This window comes from Myotis lucifugus, unplaced genomic scaffold (assembly GCF_000147115.1).
Source record: "Myotis lucifugus unplaced genomic scaffold, Myoluc2.0 scaffold_188, whole genome shotgun sequence".
NCBI classification, from domain to species: domain Eukaryota; kingdom Metazoa; phylum Chordata; class Mammalia; order Chiroptera; family Vespertilionidae; genus Myotis; species Myotis lucifugus.
The window spans coordinates 1933877-1951296 of record NW_005871236.1 but is presented as its reverse complement, the minus strand read 5'-3'; the positions used below and the strand labels follow the sequence as shown (position 1 = coordinate 1951296).

Here is a 17420-nt window from a genome sequence, read left to right as displayed (position 1 = left end):
CATTAAAAAAAGGATTAACCAAGTGATTGGAAAACTCCTGCAAAAGGAACAACCATTGGTGAGTTAAAGAATTTAGGATTACGTTGTGGAGATTGCAAATTACCATGACAGCAAGAAGGTCAATTCCCTTATGACATAAAGGAACTCTTATTTAATCCAAACAAATTAAGGGAGATTACTGAAACTTGAAATAGGCTGTAAAAGATGAAGTAAATGGTCCCATGGCAATACATTTAGGAAAAAGTGATCAGTCACACTAGTATCCTGTGAATAAAAAGTGTTAGGCAATATTCCAGAAATTAAAACAAAAACAACAACCAAAACCAAACAAACATAAAAAACAGAGTTCTGTGATAACCCACGAATTAAGAATTGAACATACATAAATCAGTATTGCAGTGATTTTGATAAATGACTTATATTTGCTGGTACAAATAAGATTAGCATATTAAACACTATTTTCTAAGTGGTCATTCTTATTGAGCATTAAAATAAAGCAAAATATACTATTTGGAACCACTTTTGCAAGATTTTGACCTACAGTTAAGTTTGGGAAATCTATAAACCTGTTGTAGTCCTGGCTTTGGCATTTCTTAGCTATGTGATTTTTACTCATTTTGCCCCCTGTGTCTACATCTATAAAATGGCAGTAATAATAACAATAACTTTTACTTCCCAGAGTCTGTGTAAAGATTTTACTAGGTAATAGAATAAAACCTCTGAATTGCTACTTTAGTGTTATATTATCAGTGATGGTGTAAATGTAAACTCCATGAATTACTACAGGCAACTAGAAAGGAACTATGAAACCATTTAACTAAAAATGTTTATGTATGACTCCTCATAGGAAAAAAAAACAACCCTGAAAAATCTGTAATTGAGGGAACTGGACACCAAGTTTGTCTTGCTTTGTATGTTCCTAAAATCCAAACATTTCTCTGCCCCATGGTTAATTGTTAGTGAAATACATTTATAGTGAAATACATAACTAAAAGGTAACTAAAGAAATATTTATAAAAACTGTCAGTGTTTTATTGGTTCAAAATAAAAGCTTTCTCTTTTCTGACAAAAATTCAGTGAGATGACTTCCTTTAGCTCAGAAAAGAGTTTGGAGGAAAACTTTATTGTGTGTGTTGTTGTTGTTGTGTAGTGTTTTTGGTGTGTTTGTGTGTGTTTTTCCCCCACATACTGTACCATGATCCAAGTACTCTGTAAGATTCAGTGGTCAAGAAAACAAAGGCCCTCCTGTCTGCCTGTTTCAATTTAGTGACAAGCACAGGTAAATAATCCAGCAATTAAGATTCAGTACTGTGGTGGAGAAAAAACAGGGCACAGTGTTGAGAACCAGGAGGGGTACTTCAATCAATGTGGAGTCAGAAGGGGATGGAGGAGGTGGGAATGACAGGACAATCTTCCTGGAAAAGTGAGCAAATAAACTGACAAGCTGAAACCTGAAGGAGGAAAGGGGCTAAGCACATGAAGAGTTGAAAGAAGGATATTCCATGTAGAAAAAAAAAAGAATGTTGCATGCCTGGAAGAAAATGATTATAGTATAGGAACCAAAGTTTGATCTGACTGGATGATGCAATGCGAAGTGATTAGGAAGTAAGGCTGGAGAGAGAAGCAGGGGCCAATAGTGAATGACCTATTAAGATATATTACGAAATTTGGATTTTCTCTTCAGGGCAATAAGATTAATCAGGGGATACTATACTCACATTTGCAATTTAGGAAAAAAATTCTGATTGTTGTGTGGTACATGAATGACAATGAGCTTGAGGAGACGAAGGCTAGAGGCAAAGAAACTAGTTATAATGCTCTTGCAGAAATTCGGGGAAGAAATGTTGATGGCTGGAAAAAGCTAGTGGAAATAGGGAGAGAAAGTAATGAATGAATCTGAAAATCCATTAGTCACAGAACTGGGGATCCATTTTATATGGGACAGTAAAGGAGAGAGAGCTGTCAAGAGAGAGAAGCTTCTCTTTTTGCGTGGGCAACTGTTTGCAGGATGACACCATTTAATGAGAGAGTAAACACAAGATAACAAGTGGGAAGGAAGATGGTGAGTACTATGTTGAGTCTTGTGTATCTGTGAGGCATATATGGAGATGCAGAAGAGTCAAAGAGAAAACTAGGTATAAATTTCATGAGAAAAACCTGGGCTGCGAATACTGATTTAGGAATCATCAACAACATGGCTTACACTTCTGAAGCTAGAGAGTAGATGAGATCACTCACAGTGAGTGATAGCAAGAAAGAAGACAGTGAACAAACCCTCAGGAATATAGATATTTAAGGAACAGGACAAGATAAGCCCCAGAGTTAAACTGGCAGGACTGGCCAGAGGGCTAAGTGGAAAAGCAGCTGAGTTTGGTGACCTAGAAACTAAGAAAAGTAAAGAATGGAAGAAAGAGGTTGTGGTCAACAAAGTAATATACTTTAGAGAAAAATTGGATAATGACAAATATTGTTCACTGGACCTAGAAACAATATGGTTTGAACAAATTGGTGAGCTTCCTGAAAGCAGTTTCTTTGGAGGTCAGTGAGGGAATCCAGATTGCACTGAAGATTGGAAATAAACAGGAGATGAAGATGTTGTATAGAACAATTCCTTCAAGAAACTTGGAGAAAGAGAGAGGTTGAAAGTTGGTAGGAGGGCAACATGGGATTTGCAGAGGGACTTTTTCTAGAGAAAAAGAACTACATCGATTATAAATATTATGGGAAGAAGCTGGTACAAAGTACAGTAAAGTAGGAAGATAAATAATGGAGTGAAACCCATTGATAGTGACCCCGTGGAAGATGTGATACAATGTCAACATGATTATATTTCTAACTATTCAACACAATCACTTTTTGTACCTTCAGTATCTGAGATCCGGGACTTGAGTATATTGTCCTTAACTAAAAGAAATAATATAGTTTGGTGGCCAAAACATAGCCCTGCAGTCAGTTGTTCTAGATTTTATTCCTGATTTTGTTATTACTTGTCTATGTGCCATTGAGCATATCTCAACTTGCATACCATGTAAAATTAAAGTTATTGGTATATATTCCTCTCATAAAAGAGAGGTAATGTAAGTAAATTGCATCATAGGCATTAACTCTGTGAGAGCTTGATCACTGAAGATTTTTTCTGTTTTATAAATTTGAGTGTTTTTATATTAGGGATATATAGCCTCCCCCTCCTCAACTCCACTTTTTTAAATATAAGAACACAGTTTTATTTCCTCTATGCTGTGTCCCTTGTAATTCAAAATTAGCTACAAACTGACTGATATGAGCACTTGTAATTACTGTATAGATTCCTATTATTGAGAAAGGCACCTAGAATGATTAAGTTCTGTTCTATCATAGCTTTATATTTTATTGGTGTGTTTTTGTTTGTTTGCTTGCTTGTTTGTTTGCTTTTGGAGAGGTTCTGAAACCTGGCTTACTCAGTTGGGAATTAGAAAATTCCAATATTAATTGGCAGAACAGTTGGACATTCAGGAGCTATGAGTTCTAAGCCCAGCCATAGTTCTTGATGGGATCACCCTCAACAAGCCATTATTCCTCTCTTGTGTCCTGTTCTGTTCTTTTCTATAAAAAGCATATAACCTTTCAGGTCCTCATTATAAAAGTGTGGAAGAATATATTGCAAGTCAACATATGAATCTAAGAAAACATCCCCTAACCCCAATAGATAAAAGGGGAACTGGAAAGTTATAAATAGAAATTACTAAATAATGAGAATCAACTACATTCTATTTCTGTCATTGGGTTTGGTTTGGAAACACTGGTTTCTACCCAGAAGCCATATAGGATGTCACTGTGTGAGGAGTGTTACGATGAGAGCTCTCTACCCAGTTCCTCCTTGTGACACTCTGATCTGGTCAGTTGCCCAAGTCCCATCAGTGTCTCCTCACAGGAATCTGTGGGGATTATATGTTTGCCAGGCAGCTGCCTCTACAAGCAGAAAGTGTTCCTGTTTTATTTGTCACCACACAGAGTTCCTATTAGACAGGAAAAGAGAGAAAAAGTAAGATTCTTGAACTCCCCCCTGCTGTTCTCAACACATACTTTCTCAGGGACAGCATAAGCCACTAAGAGTAAAAAAAGGAAAATCACAGTCAAACCATAAACTCTGCTATTTGTAATCAGTGTATAACCTCTGTGAAGAAATTTGGGAGTAATTCACTTTCCACTCCAGCCTACCAATGTGAGATCTAATGTGGCTGCCCTGAACACTAATGAAGGAGTCAGACGCCAGTACCACTAGCCCTTGGGGACTCATTTCTCACATCACCAAAAAGTAATTGTCGTCATTTGCTGCCATCTGGTAGCCTGGATTGTGAAGATGAAGTTTCATTCAAGTAGTGCTTAAAAGTGTGGGCCCTGGAGTCTGCCTAGAGTCAAATCAGTTTTCTGCTTCTCACCTAGCCCTCTCTATACCTCACTTTCTCACCTATAAATAAAATTCTATGTATAGTAAGTAATGCAAGTTAGCTATTATTAAATTGTTAGTAGTAGTGGTGATGATAGTTTTTAGGAGTAATAGTATTTTTTTTTTGGTAATATCTACCTATCTGTGACATAGGCCTTATTAATTCAATTTTAATTATCCGGCAGGCACACACCAAGATGCTATTTAGAGACTTTCTATTGTAGCCAGTTGTTTCCTTATGGGGCTAGATTATAAGTATCCAGGTTTTACTATACAGTGGGGCCTTGACTTACGAGTTTAATTCGTTCCGTGACAGAGCTCGTAACTCAAATTACTCGTATGTCAAATCAAAAAGTGAACGAGTGAGACACGTGATGCTGGGCTGATGTGGCGTTCACTGTGACGTTCGCTGCGCCAAATAGTGGTGGAGTATCTAAAGCTGGCTCATAACCTGAATTTTAGCTCGCAACTCAAAGCAAAAAATCGGCCAAAAGACGGCTCGTATTTCGAAAAACTCGTTAGTCGGGACACTCGTAAGTCAAGGCCCCACTGTATCTTAATAACACAACTATGAAATCTTAAACTAAATAATACCTTTTTTCCTGACATTTCAAGAGATTAGATTATATTCCTTTTTATAGATAGAAAATGTAAGTAACAGTAATAAGAAAATTTATTCTTAATATGTATACATGTCCACAATCTCTAATAGCCAAAAAAGTAATTCTAATCAGAAAAAAGCCAAGTCATTTTCATTGTACTTCCTATAGCACTTGGCCATAGTGGAAAGAATCTCACCTTATAGTAAGACTCATGCTTCTTATTTGCTCATTAAGTCTCTAGGAGGTCCTAAAACACCCTGGCTTCCTAACCCCCAAATTTCAAGGCCTAAAGTTATAAGAGTACTTAGCTCATATTTGCCACTTCCAGTTGCAAGGACCAATGCTGCAAACCTGCTTTTACTGACATAGTTACACATTCCATTTGCTTTTGTCTTTACAGTTCCACCAAAGATCTCCAACATCTCCTCGGATGTCACTGTGAATGAGGGCAGCAATGTGACCCTGGTCTGCATGGCCAATGGCCGTCCTGAACCTGTTATCACCTGGAGACACCTTACACCAACTGGTAAGCAACCCTCCAGTCTCCAAAATGCCACACACTATTTAAGAGAGCCCCACACTTCTGAGATTCCAGTGGATTTGAAAGGCAAGCATGTATCTTGTTATTATGACACTAATAGAATTGTGACATAGAAGTTATTTAGGGTCCTCCCTGGTCTTTGCTAATGGGTCCATCTCTATAAAGTTTTCAACCATGGTACAAATGTATAAATTTTATTTTATTTTCAATAGAACACTCCCCCAAGGCAACAAATATAGAAGCATTAAATGTCTTAAATTACTTCATATTATGTTTAAAATGTATCCCAGTTTGGTGTTTGAGTGTCTTGGGTCAAATGTGTTGTATGGATTACATTTACACACTTCTTTCTATAAAGGTAGGGATCAATTAGTCTTATGAAATGTCATTTCTTTTAGTAGATAGCTCCCAACTATTAACTGACTTATATCTGATATTCTCTTAAAGTTTCTTTATAAAATTATCTGGAGATTAATTTAAAACAATTTTTATTTTGGAATGAACACCATAAAAAAGTTGTTGTGCAAAAACTAGACATACAAGGAAAGATATCCTGAGATATTTTAAAAGGCCAGGATAGTATTTGGTTATAGCATCTTAAAAAAAAAAACAAACAACACAAAAAAAACACTGTATTTTGTAATGTGAGAATATTGGCCTCCATTTTATGTTAGCCCTCAAATTAATGTATCAAGTGAAGTTTGAACCAATCTATGGAACAGTCTTTTATTTAAGCAGCTATTCTTACTAGAGGCTTCTACTTTCTTGAGAAAAATGTTACTCAGTACCCATCCTCATTGTTAATGGATGCAACTTGTCATTTATTTATAATATATAAGAACAATAAATGAGGTACTTATTTGGTAGATCAAGCTCATTTCCTCTCAGACCCATTTTATATCCTCACATGGGAAAAATACATATGGCGGGTAATTTGAAGTGTGAACCTCTGGGTATCATACACCTTTCCCCTGGATTAAATTAAACCACCAGAGCACATTCTACTTGGATAGAATTATGTCATCCCCCAAACTTACACCACCTACCACTGTCCCAAGTAGAACTGCTTTTACTGAATGACAATTTGCTATAAAAGCTATTGGCCCCCATTTAAAGATGTCATAAAAGATCTCTAAAATTGTGGCTTTTGTTGTAAAGTTTTTGAGAGATTGTTAATTTTATTACATAGTTTCCATTTCAAGGACCCTTTAAGGAAATTGCTATTTATTTTCATTATTTCTAGTGTTGTTTTTCTAAGCAATGGCTTGTTCTTCTATAAATGAACCCAGTGAATTTTTATAAATGATCATGAATCCTTCATTGTATTGACTATTACCAAAGGTAGAGCCAAATGTATGGCCCATTTATAAAAGAATATAGGAAATTCTATGTAAAGTACAAGTTAACAATATGGATTTTAAGCAAACTATATGAGATTTTATGGCATTAAATCCTTGCTTTCTTCTTGTTTTCTTACCATTATTTTAATATTGTCTCACCTATAACTAATTTAAATGTATATATACTATATTCTTTGTAATCTCTTAATTTCTGTGAAAAAAAGTTATAAAGAAAAGAAGAAGGAAGATAGATTATATTCAATTTATAATCAAGAAATGAACTACATTAATAAAACTATTTTATTTCTTTAGGTGCACTATTGCCTAGTAAATGTTTTTTCTCAGACAAAAAATGCTATTGGTGACCTGAATCTAAAGATATATTCTTTTTTTATCCCTTGTTTTCAGAAAAATAGTTAGCTAGAGCCAGAGTTTCAAGGCTTGGTCTAGGAGTTTAGATTTTCATGGCTAACTCTGGTAAACTTTAAAATATATATATATATATACACACACACACACACACACACACACACATATATATAGATATCTATAGATAGATATGTATATCTATCTATATACCTATATATAGATAGATAGATATACACATATATATCTATCTATAGATATATATATTGATTTTTTAGAAAGAGAGAAAGAGAGTGGGATAGAGAGATAGAAACATGGATGAGAGAGAAACATCAATTAGCTGCCTTCTGAACGCCCCACTGGGGATTGAACCTGCAACCCAGACATGTGCCCTGACCCAGAATGGAACCATGACCTCTTGGTTTGTGGGTTGAAGCTCAACCACTGAGTCACACTGGCTAGGGTCTAGTAAACTTTTTAATGATAATGAAAATGTGATTTGAACTCTGAATAACCTGGTTATCTATGATGTTTCAAGTCAACAAAGGCCATAGGTAGACCAGATATTCCACAGTAAAGGCAGCATCTATACACTCAGAGAACCCTCAAAATCAGCTAGAAAAACAGATGTCTTCACAGGGGTTTCCAATAGGCAGACCAGGGGGCAGCAAACTACATCTCCTGGGCCAAATTCAGCCTGCTCCACTTTTGTATAGCCTGCAAGCTAAGAATGGTTTTTAAATGGTTAGGAAACATTTCAAAAGAAGAATTTTATTTTTGTTGTGAAAAAATATATGACATTCACATTTCAGTGCCCATGAATAAAGTTTTTTGGAAACACAGCCATGCTCACTCATTTATATATTGTCTATCACTGCCTTTGCTCTAAAATAGCAGAGTTGAATAGTTGAAACAAAGGTGGCTTAGCCCCAAAACCTAAAATGTTCTCTATCTGACCTTTTATAGTATGGTTTACAGACAGACTCCTGTTCAAGGCTATGTCTTAGAGGATAGGATGAGGATTTCTGCACTCATCCTTAATGTTATAGGGCTTTGGAGATATCATCCATTTAGTTCCTAAGGACATCTCAAGGGAAAGAACTTTATTCTTCTATAATACTCTATCTAGGTCCTCTCTGTGGGTCAAATTCTATTCTGGCGCATGCAAAACTAACTCCTGCTGCATTCACAGACTCAAGGGCAAACTCCAGTTCTCCCTTACAATGGTATTAATTCCCCAGCCCACGCTTTCATCTTTCACATCTGACCCAAATAAGCATCTATCTGATCATAATCATATTCCTGGTGACAGGAGAGAGAATTTGCCTTTACTGTCCTATAAAGGAAACTAAGATTTATTTTTTCATCTTTGTTTTTTTGTGGGTTATTTTCCTTTTTTTCCCCAAAAAATTGAAAATGGGATGATCCTTTTCAGCCTATATTGCAAAAGCCTTTCTTGTAGACACCCAAAGAAGAGGCTGTGCTCCCTGTGTGACAGCAAAGCTACCTGCAACCCGTGGCCTTGTGAGAAAAAAACCCCAGCTAGCTTTGTTCAATTATTAATTGTGCCTTCAACAGTACAGAGTGTGACTGCCTGGCAGAGGAAACGTACCTGTAATTAGCTCGACCCCACAGGGACACTGAGCCCTGAAAGGGGGAAGATTCCATGCAGGGTTCACAAGGACCTGATTACCTGTCATTTGATGACATGGGGGGAGGAAGGGAAGAGAGTGCAAGGTATATTTTTATGAGTGGAAGGATATTCTTACCTCTCACTTCAGATTTATTTATTTTTAATTTTAGGTTGGGCCATTTTATTTCTCATTCTTTTGACACCTGAAATTTCTCTTTCAAGTATACTGCTAATGGTTTTAAAGCAGGATATTAGAAGAATTGTGAATCTTTCATACATATAAAATCAAAACATATACCTGACTGAGATGGAACAAAAGAGATTGATGCATTCTGTGGTTGTCTTTCCTGTATTTCTGATGTCTTCATTTTTTCTCCTCTTATTCTGTATAGTCAAAATGATATGCCATGTATGTGGTGGTTAAATGTGACCTATTTTCTCCCTTAATTAAGTTAGGCTTTCATAATCCTGTAACTCCTTTAGGGCAATTGCACTGTAACATGTATTTTCTATAGAGTGTTTGATCTCCCTTCTGTGAGCCATGCTACTCTCATCTCTCTTAACTTTCTTCTCACACTCCAGAGGAAGTCTCTTTCTCAAGTGTGCCTCGTGTGGTGTCAAGATTGTTCAGGGTTACAGGAAGTTTTTATACATTTCATTTCTATAAAGGTTTTTACAACCTCAGTAGCTTTCTATACCTGAAGAAGGAAAAAAACAAACAAACAAAAACACACATTGACCATTCAGGCTGAGAACAACTTAATCAGTGCTATACAATTCTCTGTCCAAGCCAAAAGCCAGACATATTTTGTATTTTGGTGGAATGGGTGGGAAAACATTGTGCTGGGAGGAGCCCAGGGGACTCTGGAGAATCTGAAATCCCATTTTCTCATTGGATGTTGGGTTTTAATCATTTGGCTGGACATTTCCTCTTAATTCACTTCTAAGTTTGAATCCTGACAGTACTCTTAAACTCCATTAATGCTCTAACTCCATCTGTCTTATTTCTAATTTTTTAACTCACCCAATTATTATTATTTCCAGCCTAGACTCTGTCCTCAAGGTTTAGGAAAAATATATAATGTTAAACTATGCTCATTTATCTAAATTCCAGAAGTACATGTTATAAGTAACTATCATCCGTTCTTTTTAGTTAGCATATTATAATAGACAGGACTTCACACTTCACACAGAGAGTATATGTTCTACCAATTTAAGTTTCAGGAAATTCTTTCTCTGAGATTTTTTCTTATATGGACCTTCCAGAAGGTTCTGTGGGTCAATCTTGGTAGTATAAGGATGTGGAAGAATCAAACCTGGGCACTTTGCAGGTAAAGGCTCTTGACTACGTGGTAAAAATATAAATGAGAGTAATGGTGCAACTTGTTCTATTCATTGTTTTAATTTATTTCTTGCATTTTTATTTTTAATATTCCATTTTTCTTTACAAACAGCAGAAAAAAATTGCTGCTTTCTTTTCATTGTCTTACTTGTATATTGTTTCTTAAATAGCTCATCTGCCAATACAGAATTATATCCAAATTAGCCTTGATCTCTATTTCATAATTTGTTCTTTGGGCAAGAAATATTTATGGAATGCTCACTCTGTAAAAGGACAAAATGAAGAGCATGACAGACATGGTCCCTGCACAAATGGAGCTTATAGTTCGATGAGAAGGCAGAACATTAAACTAATAATTGCATGAATAACCCTTTAATTAGATTTATATAGTATAAAGGAAAATTATAGCATTCAATAAAGCCATAAAACAGGGCCATATAGTAAAATCTGCAAGGCCAGCAAAGCTCCCCTGAGAGGAACTTATGCTGAGACCTCAAGGGTGAATGGACCTGGCCAAGAAAATAGAAAGATAAGAGTGTCCCAGGCAGAAAACAACAACAACAACAACAAAAAAAAAACACATATAATATTGCATTTAAGAATCTAGGGAGAATCTTTATGTGAAACCATGATGTCAGTGTTTAATTATGCTACCTTTGTTAATGTTTAAATCTCTTTTTAGCATACATTATTTTTATTTTACTTTTTAATATTCCTGTTTTCTTTTCAAAGAAAAATAAAACTCTTGCTATACATTTTTTCAGTATCTTACTTATATACTGGTTATAAATATACAGTGCTGAATATACCAGTATATATACTTTACCAGTATAGCAGGCATATAGACAGTTGTTTGTGTGTATGAATATATTAAGTTTAGGTCAGAAACCTATTCTTTTCCCACACAGATGATTTCAAAATAGCCTAATAACGTCAACACAAACTCTTTTTCAGTAACCTTATCATGAAAACAAATGGGTAACTTAGAAAACAAAGACTACAGAATTTAACCACATGATTACTGGCATCCAAACCTTAAAAACACTGGACAAGACTCCCAATAACTAGCACTGTCAACCTGTAAGCCATGGGAGGATCTCCACAACCAGCGGTGCTGGCCATTCTGAGGAGTATTGGACAAATGTCCTAGCACCACGTCAGCACCTCATTTTTACCCTATCCACATCTCTCATCAAACCTCCAGAATACTCTTTCAAAGAGAAATTAATCACCCTAGACATGGCCTTGGGTGCTCCAGGACATTGTGGAAGCTTGGGTAGGGGAGGGAGAATAGTTTAATCATAAACTTTGTACATGATCTAATCGAGCATAAAAGTCCACATCTCTCAGTATCTCACTACTTCAAATATTTTTTTATTGATTAAGTTATTACATATGTATACTTATCCCCATGTTACCTCCTATCCCCCCAACTCATGCCCTCACCCCCCTGTTGTCTGTGTCCATTGGTTAGGCCTCTATGCTTACATATAAGTCCTTTGGTTGATCTCTCCCCCTTACTCCCACCCTCCCCTACCTTCCCTCTGAGGTTTGATACTTCAAATATTTTTGCCGTTATTCCAAATAGTATGTATTTTCTCATTTAAAATAGGTCTAAACATAGAATTTTTATCAAAGGTTATCATGAGAATGAAAAGAGAATATGTAAGCAAAGTTCTTAGTTCAGTATTAAATATTACTGCTATTCTTATTTTATTTATTTAATTATATTTACCCATACATTAGCTTCCTATAATGATAATTTGGGGGGAGACTAATAATTAGATTGAAAACAACCTCAATGCCATCTTTATCCAGGTCTATCCTCCATTTCAATACAACAACCTGGGAGATTTTTTAAATGTTCTTATCAAGATAACATTTACCATTTCATGTCTTACATTGCATCACATCTCAAGAAACCCACTGGAGGTGTACCTTTTTCAAAACGGGCATGACAACAGTGTCGTGTTAGGGAGAGATTTTCTAAAGTAGCTTATTCATGTATCCGAGCTTCTCCTCGGGGACAGTTTATACTGAGTCTGGCTATGTAACAGCAAATATCTATTAATTGTAGGTATATAGAACCTACAGGTTGTAAATTACAGCACCTTTTTTTAAAACAAAATTGATATATCAACACCAGAAAAATGACCGACGATTTTCATGATTGAGCCACTGAACAGTAACAGTGGGGTGACACAATAAAAAACAAAACAAAAAGAAAGCAGTAAGTATAGTTTTTTGGAGATGCATATTAAAAAGATCAAGTGATTGTGAAATTATTGCAATGGGCAGATATTAACACAATGCAAGTCATTAAGATAAGTGCAGGTTGATTTATTTAGGAGCCAAACAAACCACTGTAGAAGAAGAGACAGTAGGACTCACAGTGTATTGATTTGGCTTATTCATACAAGAAAAAGCCAGGATAGGTTACCTTATGGGCCACCTACAGTGGGATCTTGACTGTGAATGTCAGCTTAGTCTATCCTAAGAATCCTCATGAGAAGTCAGCATAGGTCTGACTGAGGTTCCTGATAAGGAGAGCAATCCTAGCTCCCACGAATCAAGACATTAACTGAGGGTGGTTGGGAGCTAAGGGACTAGAGGGTAAACTCCAAGAGATGCTCAGAGAACAAAATAAAAATTGTCTAAGCTAGAAAATTGAGAGTGAGACTGGACTCTTTTCTTCCTTTTTTTCTCCAAGAATGATTCATTTGACTTATTGTCTTGATTCTACCTCCTTAGTAGTTACCAATTCATTCTCTTTTCCAAACATTGTCATTGTCAAAATGAAGATAAACCAACATTTTCTCTCACCTGTATTTCAACAGTTATTCAATTGGACCCTTGCTATTAGATATTTTCCCCTACTACAAAAGCACTATTTCTAAATATTAAAATGGTCAAGTTGATTTTTCTGTTAATTTTCCAACTCCTTAATGCTTTTAGGATAAAGTTCCAACTACTGAGCATTAAAGCCCTTCATTCAACTTATTCTACTAAACCCCTAACCATTCAACTTTATGCAGTTGATAGATTATAGTAATTATATTTCAAAATTATGCATTGTCCACTTTCTTTTTAGCCTTTACACATTTGAAATATGTTTTCTTATCCCTCTATGTCATCATTTTGCCAGTATAACTTTCTCTTGCAAGACTTTTGACACTTCCTCCAGGAAGCCATATCATAGAACTAATAAAATTGCATTTTAATTATGTGTAACATAGATTATAGGCTCTATAAAAAGGCTGATAAAGTTTGCAAATTTTAAAAAAGTTCTCTGTCTAGGTCCTGTTAAAATCTTTCACTTGTGTTGTACTGATGTGCTGAGTCACTTCTGACTTGCATCATCCATTAGGCTATAGAGCAGCGGTTCTCAACCTGTGGGTCACGACCCCTTTGGCGGTCGAACGACCCTTTCACAGGGGTCACCTAAGACCATCCTGCATATCAGATATTTACATTACGATTCATAACAGTAGCAACATTACAGTTATGAAGTAGCAACGAAAATAATTTAATGGTTGAGTCACACCATGAGGAACTGTATTTAAAGGGCCAGAAGGTTGAGAACCACTGCTATAGAGAATACTCTGAAATCCTCAGTCTTGACTCAAATTCTCTGTAGGAGTAAAGCCTCCCAATGAGTCAAATGACCAGTCAGGTGAGCAGAATGGTGACTATGTAAGCACAGGAGGGCAAGCAGCTTTAAAGGCATGATTTTCAACTGTATTGTGCTGGAAAGTCATCTGGAATCTTGTTAAAATGCAAATTCTGTACCCTATTTTGCCCATGTCCAGAAGCCAGGCTCACGCTGGCAAGTGCAGTGGTGGTGGCGGGAGCCTCTCCCGCCTCCGTGGCAGTGCTAAGGATGTCCGACTGCTATTTTTACCAAGCACAAAGATGGGAGCACTTGAGATTCTTTCTGTGTAATAATAAGTCAATAGGGAATTTTTTGATGACCTGCTGCGGGGGGGGGCGGGGGGGGAGCGGGAGAGAGAGAGAGATGCTTAAAACAATTTGATATATAAATGCACTATCACATTTCTATGGTTAGACTTTCTGTCACTTTAGATGAAGAGGTTTAGAAGTAACAACTGCACAGAAATTTCCACTTTGTCTTTTTTCATCTACAGTCTAATAATGTTGGAAGCTAACATATCACTTAAAATGTGCAAACATTTCTGAAATCTTTATCCTTCTCTAGACATATTCATTTTCAAGTCTCCCAGTAGACGGAGGCTGCAATTAATTCTAATAAAATGGAGCAACCTCAATAGGTAACTCAACTGGGGTCACACTGCCCACAAAAGACATGCCTATTAAATTGCCCCATGTCACTTAAACATTTGTGAGAAGCAGGATACTTTGCAAAAAGTACCTTGCCATTTCTTTTATGTGTCATCACCTGCCTTCATTTTATGAATCAAATCAGGTGTTTTTCTCAAGTTGGTCAACAATTCAGAAGCCCAGAAGAAATGTGAAGTTAGATGACTCTTCAATGTGTCTGCATTGACTAATATGTTAAAATCTGATGAATGGAAGAAAAAAGAAAGAGAAAACTTTAATAATTCACTTGGCAAATATCAATGCAAATCAGATCTAATTCTTCAAGGTATTCTAGTAATAAAAACTGAAATGTCAGTCTCTGAATGATATCAGTCTTTTTTATTTATTTTTACTTTTTGGCCTGGTCACTGAGGCTTTATGCTATTCTGGTTGTGGAAAGACAGAGCCAGCTCAGGGAATAAGGGATTTGAAAGGTGGACAGGAAAATGTTACTGAAAGTTAGCCTTTGTGTGGAAATCCAGGAGATATTTTGCATCTTGAAAAATTCCTACCACCCAAAAAGTAACTAAATAAAGCATGGCAAAGTTGCTTCAAATTGCAACAAAATATAAATTACAGAATTTCACCTTAAAAGGAAAGTCATTCGAAATAGAACATGTGACATTGAGGATTTGGATGTCTGTAGGTTATGGTCAATTAGTCTGGAAACAAAAGTGGGCAATTCTCTGGATAACTCTGGAATTTGGACAGCTCAGGTTAGGAGCCATCTGGGAGAAGGCAGGTGGATTCCCCTTGTTCCCTGAAGAAAGAAGAGGTAGACACTTTTATATTTTAGCAAAGTAATTAATTGTGATAACTCTGCTGGCTAAACTTGCAATGACTTCTATAAGCCTGAATATTTACTAATAATTAAATCAGCCCACTTTTTAAAAACCTGTCCCTGTAGTATAGTGGTCAGCTTGGGCTGCCATATCAAACTACCATGGACTGGGGGCTTAAACAACAGACATTTATTTTCTCACAACTCTGCATGCTAGACGTCCATCATACGGATGTGGCATGGTCAGGTTCTGGTGAGGACTTTCTTCCTGGCTTGTATCTCACTGTGTGCTCACCTGAACTCTTCTTTGTGTGCACAGAGAGGGAAAGCAAGCAAACTCCCTGGGCTTTCTCCTTGCAAGGCACTAGTCCAGTGGTCGGCAAACCACGACTCGTGAGCCACATGCGGCTCTTTGGCCCCTTGAGTGTGGCTCTTCCACAAAATACCACGTGTGGGCGCACACGTCCAGTGCGATTGAAACTTTGTGGCCCATGTGCAGAAGTCGGTTTTTGGCCTGGGCGAGTCTATTTTGAAGAAGTGGCATTAGAAGAAGTGGGGGGTGTCGGTCGGTCAGGCAACGGAAGACACAGCGCAGGCGGGCCACAGGATACGCAGCGCGGGGGAGGTACATTGTTTTGAGGTACATTCGCTGAGGTCGACCCCTTCCAACTCTCCCATCCACACTCGTCTATCTGAAACAAGTATACAAGACGAGTGTGGATGGGAGAGTTGGAAGGGGTCGACCTCAGTGAACGTACCTCAATCAGATTGAGGATGTTTTTAGCAAAGGCCAGCTTAGGAGTACCCTAATTAAGTTAATAACAATGTACCTGCCCTAACCGGTTTGGCTCAGTGGATAGAGCGTCGGCCTGTGGACTGAAAGGTCCCAGGTTCGATTCCAGTCAAGGGCATGTACCTTGGTTGCGGGCACATCCCCAGTAGGAGGTGTGCAAGAGGCAGCTTATCGATGCTTCGCTCTCATCGATGTTACTAACTCTCTATCCCTCTCCCTTCCTCTCTGTAAAAAATCAATAAAATATATTTTAAAAAAACAATGTACCTACCTATATAGTTTAAGTTTAAAAAATTTGGCTCTCAAAAGAAATTTCAATCGTTGTACTGTTGATATTTGGCTCTGTTGACTAAAGAGTTTGCCGACCATGGCACTAGTCCCACCATGACTATTGCGCCCTCATGACCTCATCTAAAACTAATTACCTCCCAAAGGCCTGTCTCCACATACCAACACATTGAGGGTTAGGGCTGGAACATAGAAATCTCAGGAGCGGGGGGCACAATTCAGTCCATAGCCTATAGTATCTGGTCTCAAGACTCCCAGCTTATCAGTCTTGTGAGTTACTGGGTCACAGACCTGCAATAGCTCTGTTCTCACACTTCTTTAGGATTGGATACATCCTGCAGAGAAATCCTCTTTTAAGGTCAGCCATAGTCCAGAGGCCAAATGGGAACAGCATCGCCACTCTCTTGCTTGCTCCGCTCCCTGAGTCTGAATGTGCTCTCCATAGGGGAAACCTCAGGCATCCTCTCCATAATGCCTGAGGTTAGGAGGAGTAGGAGACCCAAAGCATGTCCCATTCTGTTAGTCCAGGCCGAAGGAATAATTGGTTTTAAGTGTGTGTGTGTAGCTATAACTGTCTGCCCTTGAAAGTTCTGTTACTGGTAGTTGCTGGAGGAGACAATTCCCAGGAACATTTAAGTACTCTGAGGTCTCCACAGCGGGCTGACTCAGCTGCTGGGTGTCAGAGCCTCTGCTGAGGCTAGTGTGCAATGTTGCTAAGCCTTTAAGGTGGAAAGGTCTGTTTCTTGTGGTTCTGCCAAGGAAGTGTCTGGCAGCAGCAGGAACCCATCATCTCATTCCATCGTGCTGTATAAGGGTGGGTGATTGACTGGAGGAGGTATGAAGGCTGCTACCATGGACAGCCTGTAAGCACCCCATCATGCTTGCAGTCCTAAATGGAGCTGGGCTAAGAGTTGTTTTAGCAGATCCAGAACATCCATTTTTTATCTTAGCTACTCAAGGTGGTATCCTT

At 37.5% G+C, this 17420-nt stretch overlaps 1 protein-coding gene across 2 annotated transcripts in view; it reads left to right on the top strand.

Moving 5' to 3' along the window:
* Window positions 1-17420, top strand: part of LSAMP (limbic system-associated membrane protein) — a 619697-nt gene that overhangs the window by 391383 nt on the left and 210894 nt on the right. For both annotated transcript variants that reach the window (XM_006096845.3, XM_006096844.3), the window contains exon 3: window positions 5429-5554. In XM_006096845.3, the coding sequence (XP_006096907.1) occupies window positions 5429-5554 (126 nt within the window). The remainder of the gene's footprint in view (window positions 1-5428; window positions 5555-17420) is intronic.